The sequence below is a fragment of the Symsagittifera roscoffensis genome, chromosome 2 (assembly GCF_963678635.1).
Source record: "Symsagittifera roscoffensis chromosome 2, txSymRosc1.1, whole genome shotgun sequence".
NCBI lineage: Eukaryota > Metazoa > Xenacoelomorpha > Acoela > Convolutidae > Symsagittifera > Symsagittifera roscoffensis.
In genome coordinates, this window is record NC_087063.1 from 44,891,838 (window position 1) to 44,911,698 (window position 19,861).

General features: G+C 36.9%; 1 protein-coding gene across 1 annotated transcript in view; it reads left to right on the forward strand.

The window, feature by feature from the left end:
- LOC134840372 (uncharacterized) overlaps positions 1-7,379 on the forward strand; it is a 33,808-nt gene extending 26,429 nt beyond the window's left edge. Inside the window, exon 4 of the mRNA XM_063856139.1 lies at positions 6,455-7,379. Coding sequence (XP_063712209.1) covers positions 6,455-7,161 — 707 coding nt within the window. The 3' untranslated portion in view covers positions 7,162-7,379. The remainder of the gene's footprint in view (positions 1-6,454) is intronic.
- Positions 7,380-19,861: the final 12,482 nt, after the last annotated feature.

Consider the following 19,861-nt stretch of genomic DNA (forward strand, 5'->3'; position numbering starts at 1 on the left):
TTATGACATACTAAGTTAAAGTGTTTTAGCCTGGGTCGTCTAAGAGGAAGGGGATCAAGTGAAGGATGAGTAACCGAAGTTCTTCACTGTTTATCTTAATTAAAATGGTTAGTTTTTTGAAAAATTTCTGTTAATTCTGGCTTTTTGATAAGGGTTGGTTGGTGAATTGACGTTTGAGGTCGTTAGACACTGATTACGTTGGGAGGGGGAGAACAAAAACAACTAAATATTTAGAATTTTGAAAATTTAGATGTAGTTTAATTTAAAGATCCAAGGGAAGCCTTAATGATCTGTTATTTGAATGACATTAAATTAAGTGAAAGCAAGAATAAGCCTTGATAGTTTTTTTTTTTAAATAGAGAGTTTTAGTTTTGGTGATTATTAGTTTTTGAAATTTGCTGTTATGTTTTAGGTGATAGAGCCGGGATGATGAGATGATTTATATATACTAACAATTTATGATTTATACTAACTAATTTTTGTCTTTTTATATTCAATAAATATTTTCTCAAGATATTATTTAATTTACAGCTGATCTAAGGAAAACGACAAGTGTTGTTTTTATCAGTCGATATTGTAAAATTAATAGGTTTAGCGCCATGAAATGTTATTGAAGATTATTCTTCAAATATTATGTCAGTAAATGAAAATTTAAATTTACTGCTGAAAGTATTCTAAATACAACAGTTTGATCTCGTTTTTGTCGTACTATCATGAAATCGATTATTAGATTTATTCCTGGTCGTATTTCGTTTCTTGTTCGACGTCTTCTTCCCATACCGGGTAGTTCTCGTATTGTTCGGAATATTGGATCTGATCTATTGAAACGCAGAAACATATCTATTAAGTTCTTATCTTATATATAATTTTTTTGAAATGTTGTATTAGTCTAATTCTAATCTAATTTTTGTCTAATTCTAGGTTAGTTAAGGTCTGTTCGTCGTACTGTTCTCATAGAGATGTGGTACATCGTCTGCTCCTCATGCTGTCTTATTTTCGGCCGGATAGATTCGCGCAACTTCTTAGTCTAATACCGATCTTAATCTTACTCTTATATCTCTTAGTCTCAGTAGATCTAGTGTACACCGGTTTACGCGAGTTAGTTCCATAATGAGAACAACTGTCTTCTAAGTTTTATTCAAAATGTTCTGGTGTTGAAACTACAAGTTGTTTTACAACTTTACAAATAAGTGAGTTGTAAGTTTGATGGAGTATGATTGGTTAGTATTTAATATATTATAGAGATAGAAAATCATAACAATAACCAATGATAAATACTAGTTTAGATCTGGTTCCAATACGGAGATATGTGTTTATTCTCCTAATCTAAAAACGACCAAATGAACTTCCTCGATCCATTTTGGAAAGATTTAGAGCAACATTTAAGCTGGCTATAAGAACGCAACATGTCGCCCGTTCAACATGTCCCAAAATCGGAAATTGAGCTTTTTCAATCCAAATTACTGAACAAAAAAATAATTGCAGTTGATTTTTTTTGAAGCTCAGGGGATCAAAATATAAATGGATGAAAAGACGTTAAAACCGCTCAATGAACAATGCAAAAAATGGCTGAAATATAATACCACCCACCAGAGATAACTTTTTTGATTTCTTTGAAAATTAAAACAAAATTCGGTTATACCAGTTTGAAAAAAAGTAAGAGTGCTCACTCAATATGAGGGTATTTTTTTTCGCGCCAAGGAAAATTGTATTGTTCAGCTTACGCTAAACAGGAATATATCAATGAAGAATAGTTTCCGCAACAATGTATTCTCAATCTTAGAACGTTATTTTTTGTTTTGATCATGCATACCATAGCAAAATATCACGTGAAAAAAATAATTTTTCATCTTGTTTTGATTGGTTTGATATTAAAAAGACCTCCGTTTTTTTATAGAAATTTAGTTCATTCATTCATCTCTCCAAACGACTTATGACTCATTCAACCAACTATAAAATTTCGATCTCATTCATTCCCTTACTGAAAAAATGAAAGGTTATTGAAGATTATTCTTCAAATACTATGTCAGTAAATGAAAATTTAAATTTACTGCTGAAAGTATTCTAAATACAAAAGTTTGATCTCGTTTTTGTCGTGCAATCATGAAATCGATTATTAGATTTCTTCCTAGTCGTATGTCGTTTCTTGGTCGATGTCTTCTTCCCATACCGGGTAGTTCTCGTATTGTTCGGAATAGTGGATCTGATCTATTGAAACGCAGAAACATATCTATTAAGTTCTTATCATATATCATTTTTATGAAATGTTGTATTTGTCTAATTCTAATCTAATTTTCGTCTAATTCTAGGTTAGTTAAGGTCTGTTTGTCGTACTGTACTCATACATTAATTTCAGATAGGGTACACCGTCTGCTCGTCACGCTATCTTATTTTCGGCTGGATAGATTCAGGCAACTTCTTAGTCTTATACCAATCTTAATCTTACTCTTATATCTCCTAGTCTCAATAGATCTAGTGTACACCGGTTTACACGAGTTAGTTCCAGAATGAGAACAACTGTATTCTAAGTTTAATTCAAATTGTTCTGGTGTTGAAACTACAAGTTGTTTCACAACTTTACAAATAAGTGAGTTGTTAGTTTGATGGAGTATGATTGGTTAGTATTTAATATTTTATAGAGATAGAATATCATAATAATAACCAATGATGAATACTATTATAGATCTGGTTCCAATACGCAGATATGTGTTTATTCTCCTAATCTAGAAACGACCAAATGAATTTCCTCGATCCATTTTGGAATGTTTTAGCTCAACACTTAAGCCGGCTATTAGAACGCAACATGTCGCCCGTTCAACATGTCCCAAATTCGGAAATTGAGCACTTTCAATCCACATTACTAAACAAAAAAATATTTGCAGGTGATTTTTTTTGAAGCTCAGGGGATCAGCCGTTTTAAATGGATGAAAATACGTTAAAACCGCTCAATGAACAACGCGAAAACTGACTGAAATATAATACCACCGCCAGAGATCACTTTTTGATTTCTTTGAAAATTAAAACAAAATTCAGTTATACCAATTTGAAAAAATGTAAGAGTGCTCACTCAATATGAGGGTAACTTTTCTCGCGCCAAGGAAAATTGTATTGTATAGTTTACGCTAAATAGGGATATATCAATGAAGAATAGTTTCCGCTACAATGTATTCTCCTTCTTAGAATGTTAATTTTTGTTTTGATCATGCATATCATAGCAAAATATCACGTGAAAAAAATAATTTTTAATCTTGTTTTGATTGGTTTAATATTAAAATGACCTCCGTTTTTTTTTAGAAAATTAATTCATTCATTCATCTCTCCAAACGACTTTTGACTCATTCAACCAACTATACAATTTCGATCTCATTCCTTCCCTTACTGAAAAATTTGAGACCTATAACTTGAACTCAGGGGTTGGATTTGGATGTGGTAAGGTGGGGGCATGACATCCCTTAATCCTCATTAACTAAAGGTCTGCTTTTGGTACTAAACTGCGACATCCATTTTTGGCCAATCAACCCTGAGATTTTTCTAAAATCTTTTTAGGCGCCATTTAATTGGAGTTTTGGAAGAACGCGTAGCGAAAAACAAACTTTTGAAACCTTTTTTTTCCAAAAATTGCATAATAACAACATTTTGACTGTTTTTTATTTAAATTTGCATATGGCAAAGTAATTTTCAGCCAATTTTACTCTTAATAGTGTTTTAAGAGAGCTCAGAAAAACCACTTGATCAGCCTCGAAAACAATTACGCCCTCTCACAAAAGTACGTCCCTGCTTGGAACAATTATATAGAAATTAGATTAATTCATCTTTTTCTAATAAAATTTAGGCGTATTTTGCCGCTTTCTTAGAGATTGGGCTCATTCAGCTGTTCCTATGCAAAAAAAGACTTAACTTTAAACAAATTTCAAACCGCGGGGAATTTTTTCTTTGAGCACTGATTTTCTGCTTAATTTTGAAAGAAGAGACCTAAATTGGCCAAAAATCTGGGCAAGCGGGTGCGTAATGCGTCAACCTTTAAACTGTAAGCTCGATCATTTTCTTGGTATGAAAATTTTGATTGACGTTTTTTACAAGGAAAAAGAGTACATACATTTTTCTAGAGTTTTTTTTATGTCAAGAATCAGTTTCAATTTAGTTTATGGATCAATTTTTTATTACAGAACAAAATCTTTTTTAAATTTTTGTTGTTCACACAGTTTTCATAGCATGATTTTTATGGCTAGCATTTTGTAAGAGAAAGCGTAATATCGGTTTTCTTGATTTCTTATCGCCAAAATCATTTTTGAAACCATTGAATTAAGGGTTTCAGTTTTGAACATCCTCGGATTTGGTTGAAACTTCTTTTGTTGATATAGAAGAAATTACTGTTTTTCAGAAATTACATCAATATAGTTTTTTTTTTACAAGACTCACGAGTGGAGGTTAACCATGTTGATCTGTGTATCCTTAGACCTGAGATAATTTCCGAGCGTGAGATGTTAATCGGAATTTAAAATCTTACTGAATTTTATCATGTAATTTCAACTACGTCAATTTTTATGTTGTTTTTTTTGTTTCAGCTGCAGCAAAACTGTTCAAAATTCAAAGAATGAAGTGAAACAATTATTGTTTTTTTTATCAGGAAAAATTTTTTGATGTTCGTATAACTACACGGACTGACTAAATAGATTCGGATCAATAAAAATTTTAAATTGATCCAAAATGATTAAAAATTTACATTTTAGGAACTGAAATGGATTTTAAATCAATCTTTCTTGACGTTTCTGTATCAGTTCAAGTGTCTAAAACTTAAAAATAATTTGGATGGATTTTTCGATTCATTAAAATCCGTCCGAGTCTCAGTTAAAACCATCTGATTTTTATTTAAATCCATTTTAACCCATTTTAAAAGATCTCTGAGCACAAGCTTTCAAATGTCAAAAACATCCATTTCAAATCAATTTTAATCACAGCAAAAAAAAACGAGTAATTAGAAAAAAAAACTATTTGAAGTGTTCTATACTTAATTTTAAAAAGACACACTTGCTAGTTGTAATAGAGTTCAAAAAATTGTCACACAAAGAACAGATTTTGGCGGAAAAAAAAGTAGTTTAAAAAAAATAATTGAAACATTTTCATCTCAATTTTTTAAATAATAACACAATTGCTAGATGTTAACGAATTCAAGAAAATGGTCCAAAAAATCAGACTTTTAGCTCAAAATTATGCAATGAACTCATAGAAAATCATCATTGCAAATCAGATTAGACAGCTTCGACAAAATTTTATCTAAAAAATTTTAAAAATGGTCATTTTAAATCATATTTTGGAAATCTTAAAATATTATCAATTTTTCAAAACTAATTTTTAAAACTATTTTTTTTGCTATTATACGCTATGGATGTAGAATGAAAAACATAATGCAATAGATTAATGCAACACAAACTCAAAATTGATGAATTTCGAACGAAAAAAAACTCGACCTAAATTAATTTAAAGTCTGTTTTAATTCCCTCAAAAAGCAATTTCAATTTAATACTGAAAAAAAAAAATTTAAATCGATTTAAATTTGATTACGATCGATTTCTCAGCTTGGATTTCAGTTCAACTTAAATCGATTTTAAATTGATCCAAATCAGTCCTAATCTTTTCTCTTCAATCTTCCTATTTTTTCATAATAAAATCGATCTGAATTAAATCTACAAATTTTTTTCATAATAAATTTGAACCTAACCCATTGTTGTCAGTGCGGGTACAAAAGAAAGTTCGTACATGTTAATGCAATTTTGATTGCACTTAGATAAATGCGCTCTCTTGTAATTAAAGTGCGCTCTCTAAATACAGATGCAAAAAAGGTGCAAAAAACTTGAAAAACTTTGTTTTGAAAGTAGAATTTAATTTTAAGATTCGCTTGCGGAATGAAAAACCCATGGCTTCAGTTTCTTCAAGTTGGGTTAATTTTACCATAACCAGAAATTTGTCGATCATCAATTGCTCTAGAAATTCCAATAGCTTTAAGGCAATATGTTTTTTTTTTCTCGCATATTCCAAAATTGAGATTAAAAAACAAGCAGTATTTTTTTGCTGTTTAGTTGCCTGCATTGACTTCTTTCCAACTGTCTGTTGTCTACGTTCGATTAGCGAACTTTTTTCATTCCTGGGTCAAAGTGGGTGTTTTGCATTCAGAATTTCATTGTCCAGAAAAAAAGTTTGTAAAGTACAATTTCGTAGCTCTTACACGTGGTCAACGTCTATAAAAAAGTCTGAACATACCTGAGCATATTTTCAAACTGAGTAAATTATAATGAAGTCCTATACGCAACCTTTAATGCGAAACACAGATCTAAGAAATATCTCGAGTTACCTTCAGTGCATATGTCTTCTCCAAAAGGCTTGAAGAAAATCTCGAAGGAAAAATCAGACAATCTTATGTCAAAATTGACTTGAATTTTGAAATGTTTGCTTTCAGATCAGCCGTCCCATGCGACCTTCTACACACCCACCATAAATGTCACGACCACCGACTCCCATCATCTACTGCTACACCTCGGCACTAAGACCACACATGGGGGGATGGGGGGCATCATTGGGGCATCCCAGTTAGTCCAAAACGTGAACTGCCGCGGCGGCAATAAACCAAAAACCTCAGCTGGAAGCTGCAGTCAGAAAATATCAGAGAAGAAAGCCAAAAAGGGAGTTGTCTCAAGACTAGACAGTTTTGCCAAAAACGTGAGGATAAACGGTCAAGGTCAAAGTCACTCTCAAGGTCAGCATCAGAGAGCGGCGGCTTCAAACAAGTCAATGGTTTTACGCGACAGAGACCGAAATAATACAGTTCGAATGCTTATATGTGTTACACTGTGCTTTGCCGCTTGCTCATTTCCGAGACAATTGCTCAATTTTCTGGGCTACTTCGGCTTTAGACGTCATGAACCGACTGAAATATGCTTCGCCGTTTTCGTTCTGTTTCTGAATTCGGCTCTGAACCCATTGATAATAATCGTTTTTTCAAGGTCAATACGAGCCGAGATCCGAGAGTTTCTTGTGTGCTTTAACAACGGACGCGCGAGAAACGAGAGGAATTTTATGGCTATGCAGTCGCAACAGTGTTCGTCGCGTCAGAATAACCAGCCTGCGAGCACACGGCTAGTCGACTCTCGAGCGACTGCAAATTGATTGCGGGTCAATTTACCCAAAGTTACGCTATGTCCATGGAATGCAAACGCTTAACCATTGAAAAATGTCTTTATGGGGACGGAACTTTTTACAGCCATAAAGGGCACAACAGTAAACAAAATCCTCTTTCCCAATAATCATCCATAAATATCCCTGAAATATTTGTATTTTTTTTGTAATATTTGTACTGTTACTTTTTGTTCCGACAATTAAAAATAGGTAGGAATTTTGTATTCACGTGGTTTTAGTTTGTTTTTTCTTTTTTCTTTTTTTTCTTTTTTCCCCACGCTAACGCAGGTATCACTAATAATCATCGGAAAAGGTCGAGTGATATATCATACTAAAACTATTTCATTCGTGATTCGTATGAATTTTTAAAAATTTTCAAATCATTGTCCTTGTGTTGAGAAAAACTGGTTTGAAATTTTTGATTTTTACTCGCAATAGGAGATAGTTTTCTTTAATTTTGAGACTTGCAATAGGAAATAGTTTTCTTTAATTTTGAATTTACGCCGTGAAATATAGTTTTACTCAATTTAGTATTAATGTTTTTCTGCGCTGTTTTGGGAATAAACAAACACAAAAATTCAAAAAGTTCAAAAAATTTTTTTTAATGAGTTTCCCAATGATTTTTTTTTCAAATTTATTTCTGTAAAAAACTGTTGACCAATTTGTTTTCTTCAGTACGCCTCTCAAATATGATTAAGACCAAGTTTTTCGTTCAGATTTTTTTGAAGAGGCACTGCGCATAGTGGTAAGGCGTTCACTCTGAAATCGTCAGATCGTGTAATCGATCCCATGCCATGGCAATGATAGCGTGAGACGACGAGCGGTCACTTAACCTCCAGCTTCAGGTCTACACTAGCCTGACCAATTTCGGCTGCAATAGTGGTACTACGTGAAAATTCTAGACGCAAAAAAACGGCCTTGATCCACAAAAAAAGAGCTTCGCTCAACAAAATAACACAGTCTGGAATGTGGGGAGATAATACAAAATACAAGTAAACTATCCTCGACAGGACTGCTTAGGCCTACTGATAGCTCCTGTCCGATTCACAGGAACCACATTGTTATTATTATTTTATCACCAAAGCTGGAAAACGATAAGAAGTTGAAAAAAAATATATTTTTTGTAGATTGTTTTGACCATGGTCAGAACATTGGCGCCCGGCCAAACATAGGCGACCGGTCAGAACATTATGCTTCCTGTACATTAACCAATTTTCTTTGTTTTTCTCGATATTCTTCTATGTCATTTCAGTTTTAATTTCACGGCGCAGTATTTTGGTTTTGTGGAAAAGCATATTTTACATCCAAAGCGTTTCTAGTATTTCAATCAAACTTCTTCAAATTTCTATGTCCGATTAACTTCCAAGCTTAATTAGATTCGGTGTTGTAAAACCGATAGCTATTATCACACAACGGTGATACTAATTACCAAATTGTTCCATTTTGCATGATCTTTGAATTCAATAGTTGTTTTTAAGATTTTTCAATAGTAAAAAGTAACGAGACTGCTCGTATCAAGCAAAGGCTTGAATGTTGCAACTGCCCTTCAATAGGATTTATGTACTTCTCAGAAAAACTTATCAAATTGATATAAGATCATCGTGAATGATTTTTGGAAATCCGCCCATACACAATTTCACAAGTTTTCAATTTTATAAAAGTTATAAAGTTATAAACTTTTTGTCTTGGAATGCAATATTTGAATCAATTAGAAATTTTACATTTAAAACGAAAGGTTTTCAAAGCAGAACTAATTGCCGCTTACGCTACGCGTTAAAAAACTTAAAATCCCAATTTGGCCAATTTCAAACCCCATAGTTTCACAAAAATTAGACGTCGGTGAAACTCTTTTTCAGAGTTTTGGAAAAATTTTTTGAGAATTTAAAATTTCAAAATATCCTTCAAAAATTGCCTGTAAAAATAGATTAAGTTCAAAAAAAATGAGCTAAAAAAAAGCAAGAGAGCACAAAAATTCATGTTTTAGAAGTGGCTGCACTTATTCTACATTCTTTTTATAAATACATTTCATGACTCTATAAAAAAAACATGCAGTAAAAAAATTGAAGAAGCAGGACTCTTCTTAAAATTAAAGAGCTTGTGCAACTATAAGGTGCAAGAGCTTTATTGTTAGGGTGGAACCTTGAATATACGACTTTCCTTTTAATTAGAATTTTTCAGTTTGTTTCAAGAATGGCTTTTCGAAGAAAAGTTTGCTGCCTCAAAATGCTTAACGTGAAAGTTATACTCTCACGTTATAGATTTGCCAGGAAGCCAAAAATTTTAGGTGAAGTTTTGCTCATTACAATTTGCCATTGTATTAAAGAGGGTCAAAGGAATACACAAATTAATTTTCAAAACTCCATCAAAACTCTGGTCTCTTATCGTATTTAAATGGAATTGTTGATGTCGTTTTTCATAGTCATATTATGGCCACACAAATTAATACCAAAACGTTTGAACGAACCAGTACAATTAATGGATTGTTATAGTTCTCACTAATGAAATTTTTACTTAGTCATCGATTCGTCTTCTTACGTCTGAACTCAACCCAATTTGAAAACATTGCGCCCGAGATATGTAGTTTGTACTTGAGTCTAATTTATCCAAATATTTACTTTACGAGGCTTCTCCATACTGTGTCAAGTGAAAGGCGTGCCTTTGGATTCCACACAATCGCATAGGCACACAATTACACACACACGATTTTGTGCGTCTTAAAAAGTTACAACTTCGTAAAGTCCGAGTCGCGCAGCATACCGTTTTCAGACTGGGTTTGGCATCGCGCTGCGTGCTTAAGTCGCAACATCAGTCTTTTATTAAGTCGCACCGTCAGTCTTTTCTTAAGTCGCTCTCGCCGCTTAAATCTTTTCTTAAATCGCACCGCTTAACTCTTCTCTTAAGTCGTGCCGTCAGTCTTTTCTTAAGTCGCGCCGTCAGTCTTTTCTTAAGTCACGCCGTCAGTCTTTTTTTAAGTCGCGCCGCTTAAGTTTTTTCTTAAGTTGTGCCGCTCAAGTCTTTTCTTAAGTCGCGCCGCTTAGGTCTTTTCTTAAGTCGCGCCGCGTAAGTCTTTTCTTAAGTCGCGCCGCTTAAGTTTTTTCTTAAGTCGCGCCGTTTAAGTTTTTCCTTAAGTCACGCCGTCAGTCTTTTCTTAAGTCGCGCCGATTAATACGTTTCTTAAGTCGCGCCGCTTAAGTTTTTCCTTAAGTCACGCCGTCAGTCTTTTCTTAAGTCGCGCCGCTTAATACGTTTTTTAAGTCGCGCCGCTTAAGTCTTTTCTTAGGTCGCGCCGTCAGTCTTTTCTTAAGTCGAGCCGTCAGTCTTTTCTTAAGTCGCATCGCTCAAATCTTTTTTTTTAAAGAAAAGACTGACGGCGCGACTTAAGAAAAGACTTGAGCAACGCGACTTAAGAAAAGACTTAAGCGGCGCGTCTTAAGAAAAGACTTGAGCAACGCGACTTAAGAAAAGACTTAAGCGGCGCGACTTAAGAAAAGACTTGAGCGGCGCGACTTAAGAAAAGACTTAAGCGGCACGACTTAAGAAAAGACTTAAGCGGCGCGACTTGAGGAAAGACTTGAGCAACGCGACTTAAGAAAAGACTTAAGCGGCGCGACTTAAGAGAGGACTTAAGCGGCGCGATTTAAGAAAAGACTTGAGCGGCGCGACTTAAGAAAAGACTTAAGCGGCGCTTCTTAAGAAAAGACTTAAGCGGCACGACTTAAGAAAAGACTTAAGCGGCGCGACTTGAGGAAAGACTTAAGCGGTACGATTTAAGAAATTACTTAAAGGAGCGACTTAAGGAAGGATTTAAGCGGCGCGACTTAAGATAAAACGGACAGCGCGACTTAAGAAAAGACTTAAGCGGTGCGACTTGAGAAAAGACTTAAGCGGCGCTACTTAAGAAAAGACTTAAGCGGCACGACCTAAGAAAAGACTTAAGCGGCGCTACTTAAGAAAAGACTTAAGCGGCACGACATAAGAAAAGACTAACGGCGCGACTCAAGAAAAGACTTGAGCGGCGCGACTTGAGGAAAGACTTAAGCGGCACGATTTAAGAAAATACTTAAAGGAGCGACTTAAGGAAGGACTTAAGCGGCGCGACTTAAGATAAAACGGACAGCGCGACTTAAGAAAAGACTTAAGCGGTGCGACTTGAGGAAAGACTTGAGCAACGCGACTTAAGAAAAGACTTAAGCGGCGCGACTTAAGAGAGGACTTAAGCGGCGCGATTTAAGAAAAGACTTGAGCGGCGCGACTTAAGAAAAGACTTAAGCGGCGCTTCTTAAGAAAAGACTTAAGCGGCACGACTTAAGAAAAGACTTAAGCGGCGCGACTTGAGGAAAGACTTAAGCGGTACGATTTAAGAAATTACTTAAAGGAGCGACTTAAGGAAGGATTTAAGCGGCGCGACTTAAGATAAAACGGACAGCGCGACTTAAGAAAAGACTTGAGCAACGCGACTTAAGAAAAGACTTAAGCGGCGCGACTTAAGAGAGGACTTAAGCGGCGCGATTTAAGAAAAGACTTGAGCGGAGCGACTTAAGAAAAGACTTAAGCGGAGCTACTTAAGAAAAGACTTAAGCGGCACGACTTAAGAAAAGACTTAAGCGGCGCGACTTGAGGAAAGACTTAAGCGGCACGATTTAAGAAAATACTTAAAGGAGCGACTTAAGGAAGGACTTAAGCGGCGCGACTTAAGATAAAACGGACAGCGCGACTTAAGAAAAGACTTAAGCGGTGCGACTTGAGAAAAGTTTTAAGCGGCGCGACTTAAGAAAAGACTTAAGCGGCCCGACTTAAGAAAAGACTTAAACGGAGCGACCTAAGAAAAGACTTAAGCGGCGCGACTTAAGAAAAGACTGATGGCGAGATTTACGAAAAGACTTAAGCGGCACGACTTAAGATAAGAACGACGGCGCGACTTGAGAAAAGACTTAAGCGGCGCGACTTAAAAAAATACCTTAAAGGCGCGACTTAAGAGAAGACTGAAGCCGCGCGACTTAAGAAAAGATCGACGCCGCGACTTAAGAAAAAACTTCAGCGGCGCTTTTTAAAATAAGACCGATGGCGCGACTTAAGAAAACATGTTTGTTATTGTGCTCAGTTGCGCATGTCGCGGCGGTTTATTCTCAGCCGCGCCGATCTGAAATTGAAAACTTTCAGTCGCGCCGTTCGCTCCATTACTTTAGATTGCGCCGGTTCCGACGGTGTGTTGAGTCACGCCGGTAGCGGTGTTTTTTTTTCCAGTCGCGCCGGTCTTCAATTGCCAAGTTTCGGTCGCGCCGGTCTTCAATTGCCAAGTTTCGGTCGCGCCGGTCTGGAATTGCCAATTTAAAGTCGCGCCAATTTAAATGTCTGGCAATTGGCGGGACTTTGGAGCCGGTCTTCAATTGCCAAGTTTCGGTCGCGCCGGTCTGAAATTGCCAATTTAAAGTCGTGCCAATTTAAAGTCTGGAATTGCCAAATTTGAGTCGCGCTGGTGTTTTCTTAAGTCGCGAACCTCGACCCGGGAGGTTTTCCCCTGAAAACGACATCAACACAAAAGCGATAATTTAGCATTACAGCCATTTATTTGGGCAGAGTCCATAAATAAATGCCGGGAATGAGCGGGAACTAAATGAAATTGTTTCCCGAGGACAACAAAAACAAATCAGAACAAACTGAGAGTCTACTTCGTTCAAATATGCTTTTTCACAACATCGAACCAGACGTTCCCATGATCCACCGTGATACCGGGCTGCAAGGGGATTTAATTCCTTTCAATACTTTTTTTCGACAGCTCTGCGGGTGATTGTCTTTTCAACGACTGAATACATTTTAAGAGTTCTTTCTCTTCTCCCACAAAGTTGGTGCCGTTATCGGACCAAATGACTGATGGAGTACCGCGATGGGCAACGAATTTTTTAATTCCCATTACACATGAACTCGTGTCTATGGATGAGACAATCTCAAAATGTATAATCCTTGTGGTCAAACATGTAATGAAGAAGCATCATCGATTCTCAGAACTCTTTCTGATCGAGAAAAAAAGTACAAAAAACCCACAATTTGTGAAAGGAGGCTGGCGATAATCAAGCCTTTCAACTGGAAGCTCTGCCATCATAGGCGTGACAGTTTTGGCTTTGAGCTTCCTTCATGTAATGCAGTTGACGTCAATGGACTGTGAAAGTTGTCTGGAGAGCTTCGGGGGTGAGTCTTCCATATCCAATTATTGCGAAGAAAACTTTTTTACAACATCGAACCAGACGTTCCCATGATCCACTGTGATAACGGGCTGCCAGGGGATTTAATTCTTTTCAGTACTTTTTTCGCCAGCTCTGCGGGTGCTTGTGTTTTCAACGACTGAATACATTTTAAGAGTTCTTTCTCTTCTCCCACAAAGTTGGTGCCGTTATCGGACCAAATGACTGATGGAGTACCGCGATGGGCAACGAATTTTTTAATTCCCATTACACATGAACTCGTGTCTATGGATGAGACAATCTCAAAATGTATAATCCTTGTGGTCAAACATGTAATGAAGAAGCATCATCGATTCTCAGAACTCTTTCTGATCGAGAAAAAAAGTACAAAAAAACCCACAATCTTTGAAAGGAGGCTGGCGATAATCAAGACTTTCAACTGGAAGCTCTGCCATCATAGGCGTGACAGTTTTGGCTTTGAGCTTCCTTCATGTATTGCAGTTGACGTCAGTGGACTGTAAGAGCGAACGAAGTTTAAAAAATGCAAACTCGAGGATTAATGTGTTTATTGTTTCACTTTCAGTTTTAACTAGGTGGCAAGTTAGCCCTGTTGAACGAATTAGGCATGCAGGACCAATAAATGATGCATACTGAGCGATACGACTAGATTGATTGACGGTTTTCTAGCTGGACAGGAGTAAACATTCACTCTCAAATGATTTTTTTTAGAAAGCAACAAAAGTCGTTGTTTGGCGGTTTCTAATTCAGGCGGATTAGTTATTTTCTTGACTTAAGTGCGGTAGTGCCGGCATTTCGGACTCAGTTTAAGCATGATGGCAGACCTTCGCTGGAGCCTACAAAAGCAGCTGAATTCGGTCCATGCAAGTAAAGTGGATTGTTTTGTTTTTGTACAACATTTGCAGAATTGGAGGAGTGGTCCAAGCCCACATTAGGGTCACACGCGCGACCAGCCAGGCGGATTTTTTTAGGTTTTTCTATGCTCGGCTTCAAAATCCCCCTGCCATTTTTCAAAAGATTTGGCCCGTTCACACACGTGCTCGTTTATGGCTCCGCTGAGATTTTTCTGGTTCCTGTCTCATCGGGGTTGTCCCCACTCAAGACATGAAACCACCCTTCTACCTTCATACTTCCTACAATTTCTCCAATCCGGTTTGCCACAAAAGTGGTTTGCTTACTATCAGAGTTTAACCAATGGAGCACAGTTGTGGTTTCAGTCCACATGTTCGACACAGGAATGGTTAGAGCTTCGAGGATATCTTCCTGCAATTCCAAGAGTTCGACACCGGAATCGTTAGAGTTTTGAAGATATCTTAAGTTCGGGATGGACAGCTCTTTCATGGGCGTGACTCTTGCTTTCCCAAAGACGAAGGAAACTTGTGCTTCGAGTGAAGTTTTGCACGGGCGCTAAGAAAATCTGCAGCACAAAAAAACTTAAAAACTTCATCTGAGTTGACACCGAACTTGTGTAAGTCGACACACTCAGTTGGTGCGGTCGCCGTCGCGCTCTTACAGTAGTCGTGATCTTACGGTATAAGACGCTACGAGACCTCTCGGGTCGAAAATGGATGATACAAAACTTAACAATGTTCGCTGTGCTAACGAAATTTTAAAACAGCGAGTGGTTGCGGAGCCTCAGACCAAGAACTTGAGAGGACTTATCTTCACATTTTACAAATTTTTTCTTTTCCTGTTGCAAAGCTCCTCGGGCGGGTTAAGCATTTTAATTATTTTTAAAATTTTTTTAAACATTCAAACATTACTAATGCACTTCGTTAACCTAGGCCACTTAAGTGCTAAAAATTAACTAACTCTTAACCATATTAAACGCAACATCGGGATCCTCAAAGGAGTCTGTAAATAGTCGTCCATGAAAAATTTCTCAAGGACTGCGGACGCTGCGTCAGGGAAATGATTATCCGTTGCATTCCGTTGCAAAACAAAATTTGCACGAGTTGACGAGCCTCTTGCAACAAAGATACGCCTGGTTTTCTGGTATACAACCACATCGGCTGTCGGATCCTCCGGAAGGGTATTCTAATTGTTTGTAGGCAACTTTTGACTCTATTTCATACCAGCGTTTTCTTTGAACTGCTAGTTCCGTATCGTATGTATTGCACTTGAAACAAGTGGAAAGGACACCGGTAGATGTCGGCAGTGGTCCGTTCAAGACCCAGCCTATGGGAAGACGGACAACGACGGGTCAAGTATTTGGATCATCATCATTCTTAAAATACTCCCCGGGCCGAATATCATGAAATTCTTGACCAATTTTGGCGTAACTGTTTTCAATTGGATTGATCGGAGCAAAGTACGGATAATTGTTTTGTAACGCAAGGATGTTGACAGTAGAGTACCAATTTAGGTTCATCCTTGACAAAAGTAGTTAATTCGAATCTGTATTCAAAACCATCGAAATAAATAGAGACCTTCGTTTGAACTTGTTTTGTTCTAAGAATAGTTGTTGTGATAATACCATTTACTGTTATTTCCAAATCTCTACCAGAAAGGTTTATAAGTTTGACTAATCGAGCTTATATTCAGGAATGACTAGATGCTGAATCACACAATGTTAAACAATCAGCACTCTGGAAATATGTGGAAACTTGGAGATTTATTATAGGCAGTAATTTTTTTGAAGTTATGATTGATGAATGGACAATCGAGATTGCGGAATTCACATCCACTGGAGGGGGATGGGTGTCCGCATGATTCGAACTTGCGCTTGGCTTCTTCTTGTTAAAAAATTTTCTATCAGCGTTTGTGTTCGCTTTATCTGGGCCCGCATTAGTTCTTTTTTAACTAGTGGCTGTCAGTTTTGTCGGGCTTTGGACTACGTTAAAAACGTTAAACACCATACAGAAGTGGTTTTTGGATGCTAGTGCATCCTGGCTTGGTGCATTTTTTTTGCTCGAAGACACTGCCAGAGTGCGTGGTGCTCTTGTAAGCAGGAGAAGTGTTTTCTGAACTGTAGTTGTCGAGGAGAAAAACGTCGTTACAGCTTTAGCTTCGGAAGGCTCTTCGACCATGGGTTTTCTAGGCATAAATTTCATTTTTCAAGAGCCTTTGCTTTATCTTTTAACAATTTGTTAAAATCAATTAGGTTTGGGCGTGACCAAATACTTTTCACGACAAAAAACTATTTTGATTCTCTCATTTTTGATGATATAATTTCGGAAGAGCTTGGTTTAACAAAGACATGCTTAATAAATGCTCTTCATAGTCAAGAGACCTAAAGACAGCCATCAGACTGGTAATGGTCATCGAGAAGCTGATGATGTTCTCAGAGATATGGTTTTTGAGCTGCGGAAAACTGGACAACTTATCAATGTGGGCCGTAATCACATATTATGGCTGGTCAAATTAAATTTCTTAAGTTATCACAGCATCCTTATTCACTCTTCCATTGTGTGCGAACTCTGCTATGGCTGAATTAGCGTTTACAGTGACTAGGGTTTTCAAATAACTTTACTTCAGCTCAATTCTCAAGGAGGCTGCGTCTACAGTACTGCAAAACTGGTCGAACCATTCATGCCATTGAAGCGGGTTGACATCGTTCTGCGCCAGCTTCCATTCGGGAAGAGGACCCTTCTTTGAGACTTACAAAGCTTGGACTAAGTCATTTAGTGTCACGGCTTGTTGAGGAGCTGGTTGCAGCGAAGGCTATGAATTTCTAGGATTAGCTGCAAAATGTTGCTACTGATACGCAGAAATTTTTCAGCTGGTGCGTCGTAAGCTGCGATAATGGCGTTACCTATGAAAAGCACAAACTGACGGCTTCTTGTTACCTTCACTTGCTACACCAGTTTTACACTGCGGGTTGGCACTGGGACATTAGGGGTATGTTCGGTTGACTAATAACGGTAGACTGTTCACTGATGGGATTATTTGCTGCCGCAGAGTCGCTATACTATGTGGTAGCAAACTTTGATTTACGCAGATTTAATTTGCAGGTGTCTGTGACAAACTGGTATGAAGTTATTATCCAGATTATTGACTCTAGATGGAGGGCAAGTTTCGAACAGCTCGAGCAATGTTATTAAATTTTTTGACGGGGATTTGTTGTATCGAAGTCCAAGGATGGGATACAGAGAAATTATAGAGTGTTGGTAGCTGCTGTTACAGATATATCAAAAAATGACGATATTTTGTTTTCGTAAAGTGCAGCATTATTTAAAATAGGCAATGACTGTGCTTAACGCTCAGGTTAGTGGATACAGCGTGCTTGATTCCAGTGCCATCGCTCAACGAAACAGTTGGCTGATAAAGGTAATCTTGCTGCTCACAACCAAGAGTTTGATTCTGTGACTATGGCCGAGGGGAAACCCTCATTTCTATATTGATGCGTACCATTTTCCGTTTTTCTTCCTATGACAAACCTCAAAAAAGATGGAACTACCTCGGTTCTTTTTTGATTTTCTAGTGCGTGACCAACCCAATCTTCAACCCTTTCAGAACAACGATCAATCCTGGAGGATAGCTGGAGATGTTGATCTAAGTCAGGCTCTTTGAGATATTCAGTTTCAATAATTTTTGTTTCAGCTGATTTAATACGATTTTCTTCGCTAACATGTTCCATTTCAAGCCGAGTATTTTCCATTCGCAAACGATTTTCTTGCTCTCGACGGTCATTTTCAAATTTGAATTTTTGTTGTTTTTGTTCAATTTCATTCTGATGCTGTTGCTCTTTGATGATGGCTTCTTTTTGTTTCAGTCTTGATGTTACTTGCTGCATATTGTTTTTCTAATTATTCTTGCTTCATCTTCTCTATATGCAGTTCTTGCAACGCTTACGGTCAACGATTTCTTTGAGTTTTGCTTGTATAACCCGGAAATCGCCAATTTTATTAAAGCTTTTGAACGACTATTTTCATTGACACAGGCCTCTGAAGCCGGATTTGATTCCACATAAGTTCGAGCTTTACCGGTTACTTCATCGGGTACCTTAACTATCCTATCCCACTATGGAGCTAACTTAAACTGCTCTGTTCATCCCCTTTATTAGCTAAAATCACAATTTCATAATTCTCAGCAAATTGTTTTTCGAGAAAGCTAATGCAAGGTTCAGTTAATGTTTTTAATGTCGTTTTTCTAATTGGCCCTTCTAAACTTTCAGCTATGCGACTGTGGACTACGGAAAGTTCATTTACTAGTGATTTTCTACCATTCGTGAACCGTCGTTTTTTCAACTCAGATTGTTCTGTCCTATTGAATAATTATATAATGCTCAATTCTACTCAACTGCTAAATTTGAAAAAAAAAGTTAAAGTTAGACTTTAATCTTTGTATCAAAAAATTATATTATGACTCAAAATTCAGTTTAGAGAAACAGTTTACTTATTTCGTAGTTGCTGCTCAGCAGTGTTTTGTTTCTTTCAGCTTCTCGCTGGCGTTCTCCTGGTTTAGGGGTGTTTTGTGTTTTCTTTGAAATAATATACCTCAAATCATTGTTATAACGCCTAAGGATCGTAAGTATTTTCATTTCCATTGAAGGATCCTACTGTAATCGCAAAAACATTTGCCCTAAACAATAGAGGATCTGCTTCTTTCTAGATATATAGTCTGATACTACAAAGAAAATAGTATACCTGACTCTTTCAACCTACTTTGAGTATCTTCTACGATTGAGTAAATATTATGTTTATGTTTTTAAACAATCTTTTTATGCTGGTTAGGTGTTAATGCGTTCAAATTATTAGTTTGGTGTCTACTGATAGAGTTATTAACGGCGTCGTACAAACTAATAATGTCGTTTCGGTTAGACAGTTAGTGATCAAGTTGATAATGACAAGTTTTACGGACGTTTACTGCTTTAGGGTTGAAATTTATCCCGAGAACGGCTATGCACGATTGCAATACACGCTTTTGCGAAAAGGGCGAAGGTATTTTGATAGCAATCTGCCAGCTAAATTGAACATTGGTAGATTTATACAAATTTTCAAGAGAGAAAGTCAAGCAAACCGCGACCTGATCTCGCGTAAAACCCTGAGCTAACAAGGTTGTAGCAAATACTAAGACGACTTGCTTGATAATAAGGTATGGGGCTTGAATACGTTATTTTCATTCAAATGAACTAGTTTAGTTAGCTACACCACGTTTCCAGAGGAACCGCTCCGTTTTGGGATAGTTTTCGGATTTTTTTTCGAGAATTTTCCAAAAGTTTTTTCAAATTTTTCTTAAAAATGTTTTCATCCAACGCTTCAAGTGCCGACAGTAACCTGTTCCGCAATCAACATTTTGCCATTTTTTGCTCAAAAATCTAAAATTTGGACGAATAAACTTGGACAAAATGAAGTTTCGGATTTTTTTCCCGAAAGTTTTCCAAAATTTTTCTCGCCAGTTTTTTATTTTTTCAGCCAACGCTTCAAGTAACCTGTTCCGCTTTTGACATTTTGCGCAAAAATCTAAAATCAAGACGAAAAAACTTGACTCAGTCTTTTGAAATATTTGAAGGAAGAGTTTCTCCTACCGGAACAGAATTTTTTCGATCAAGT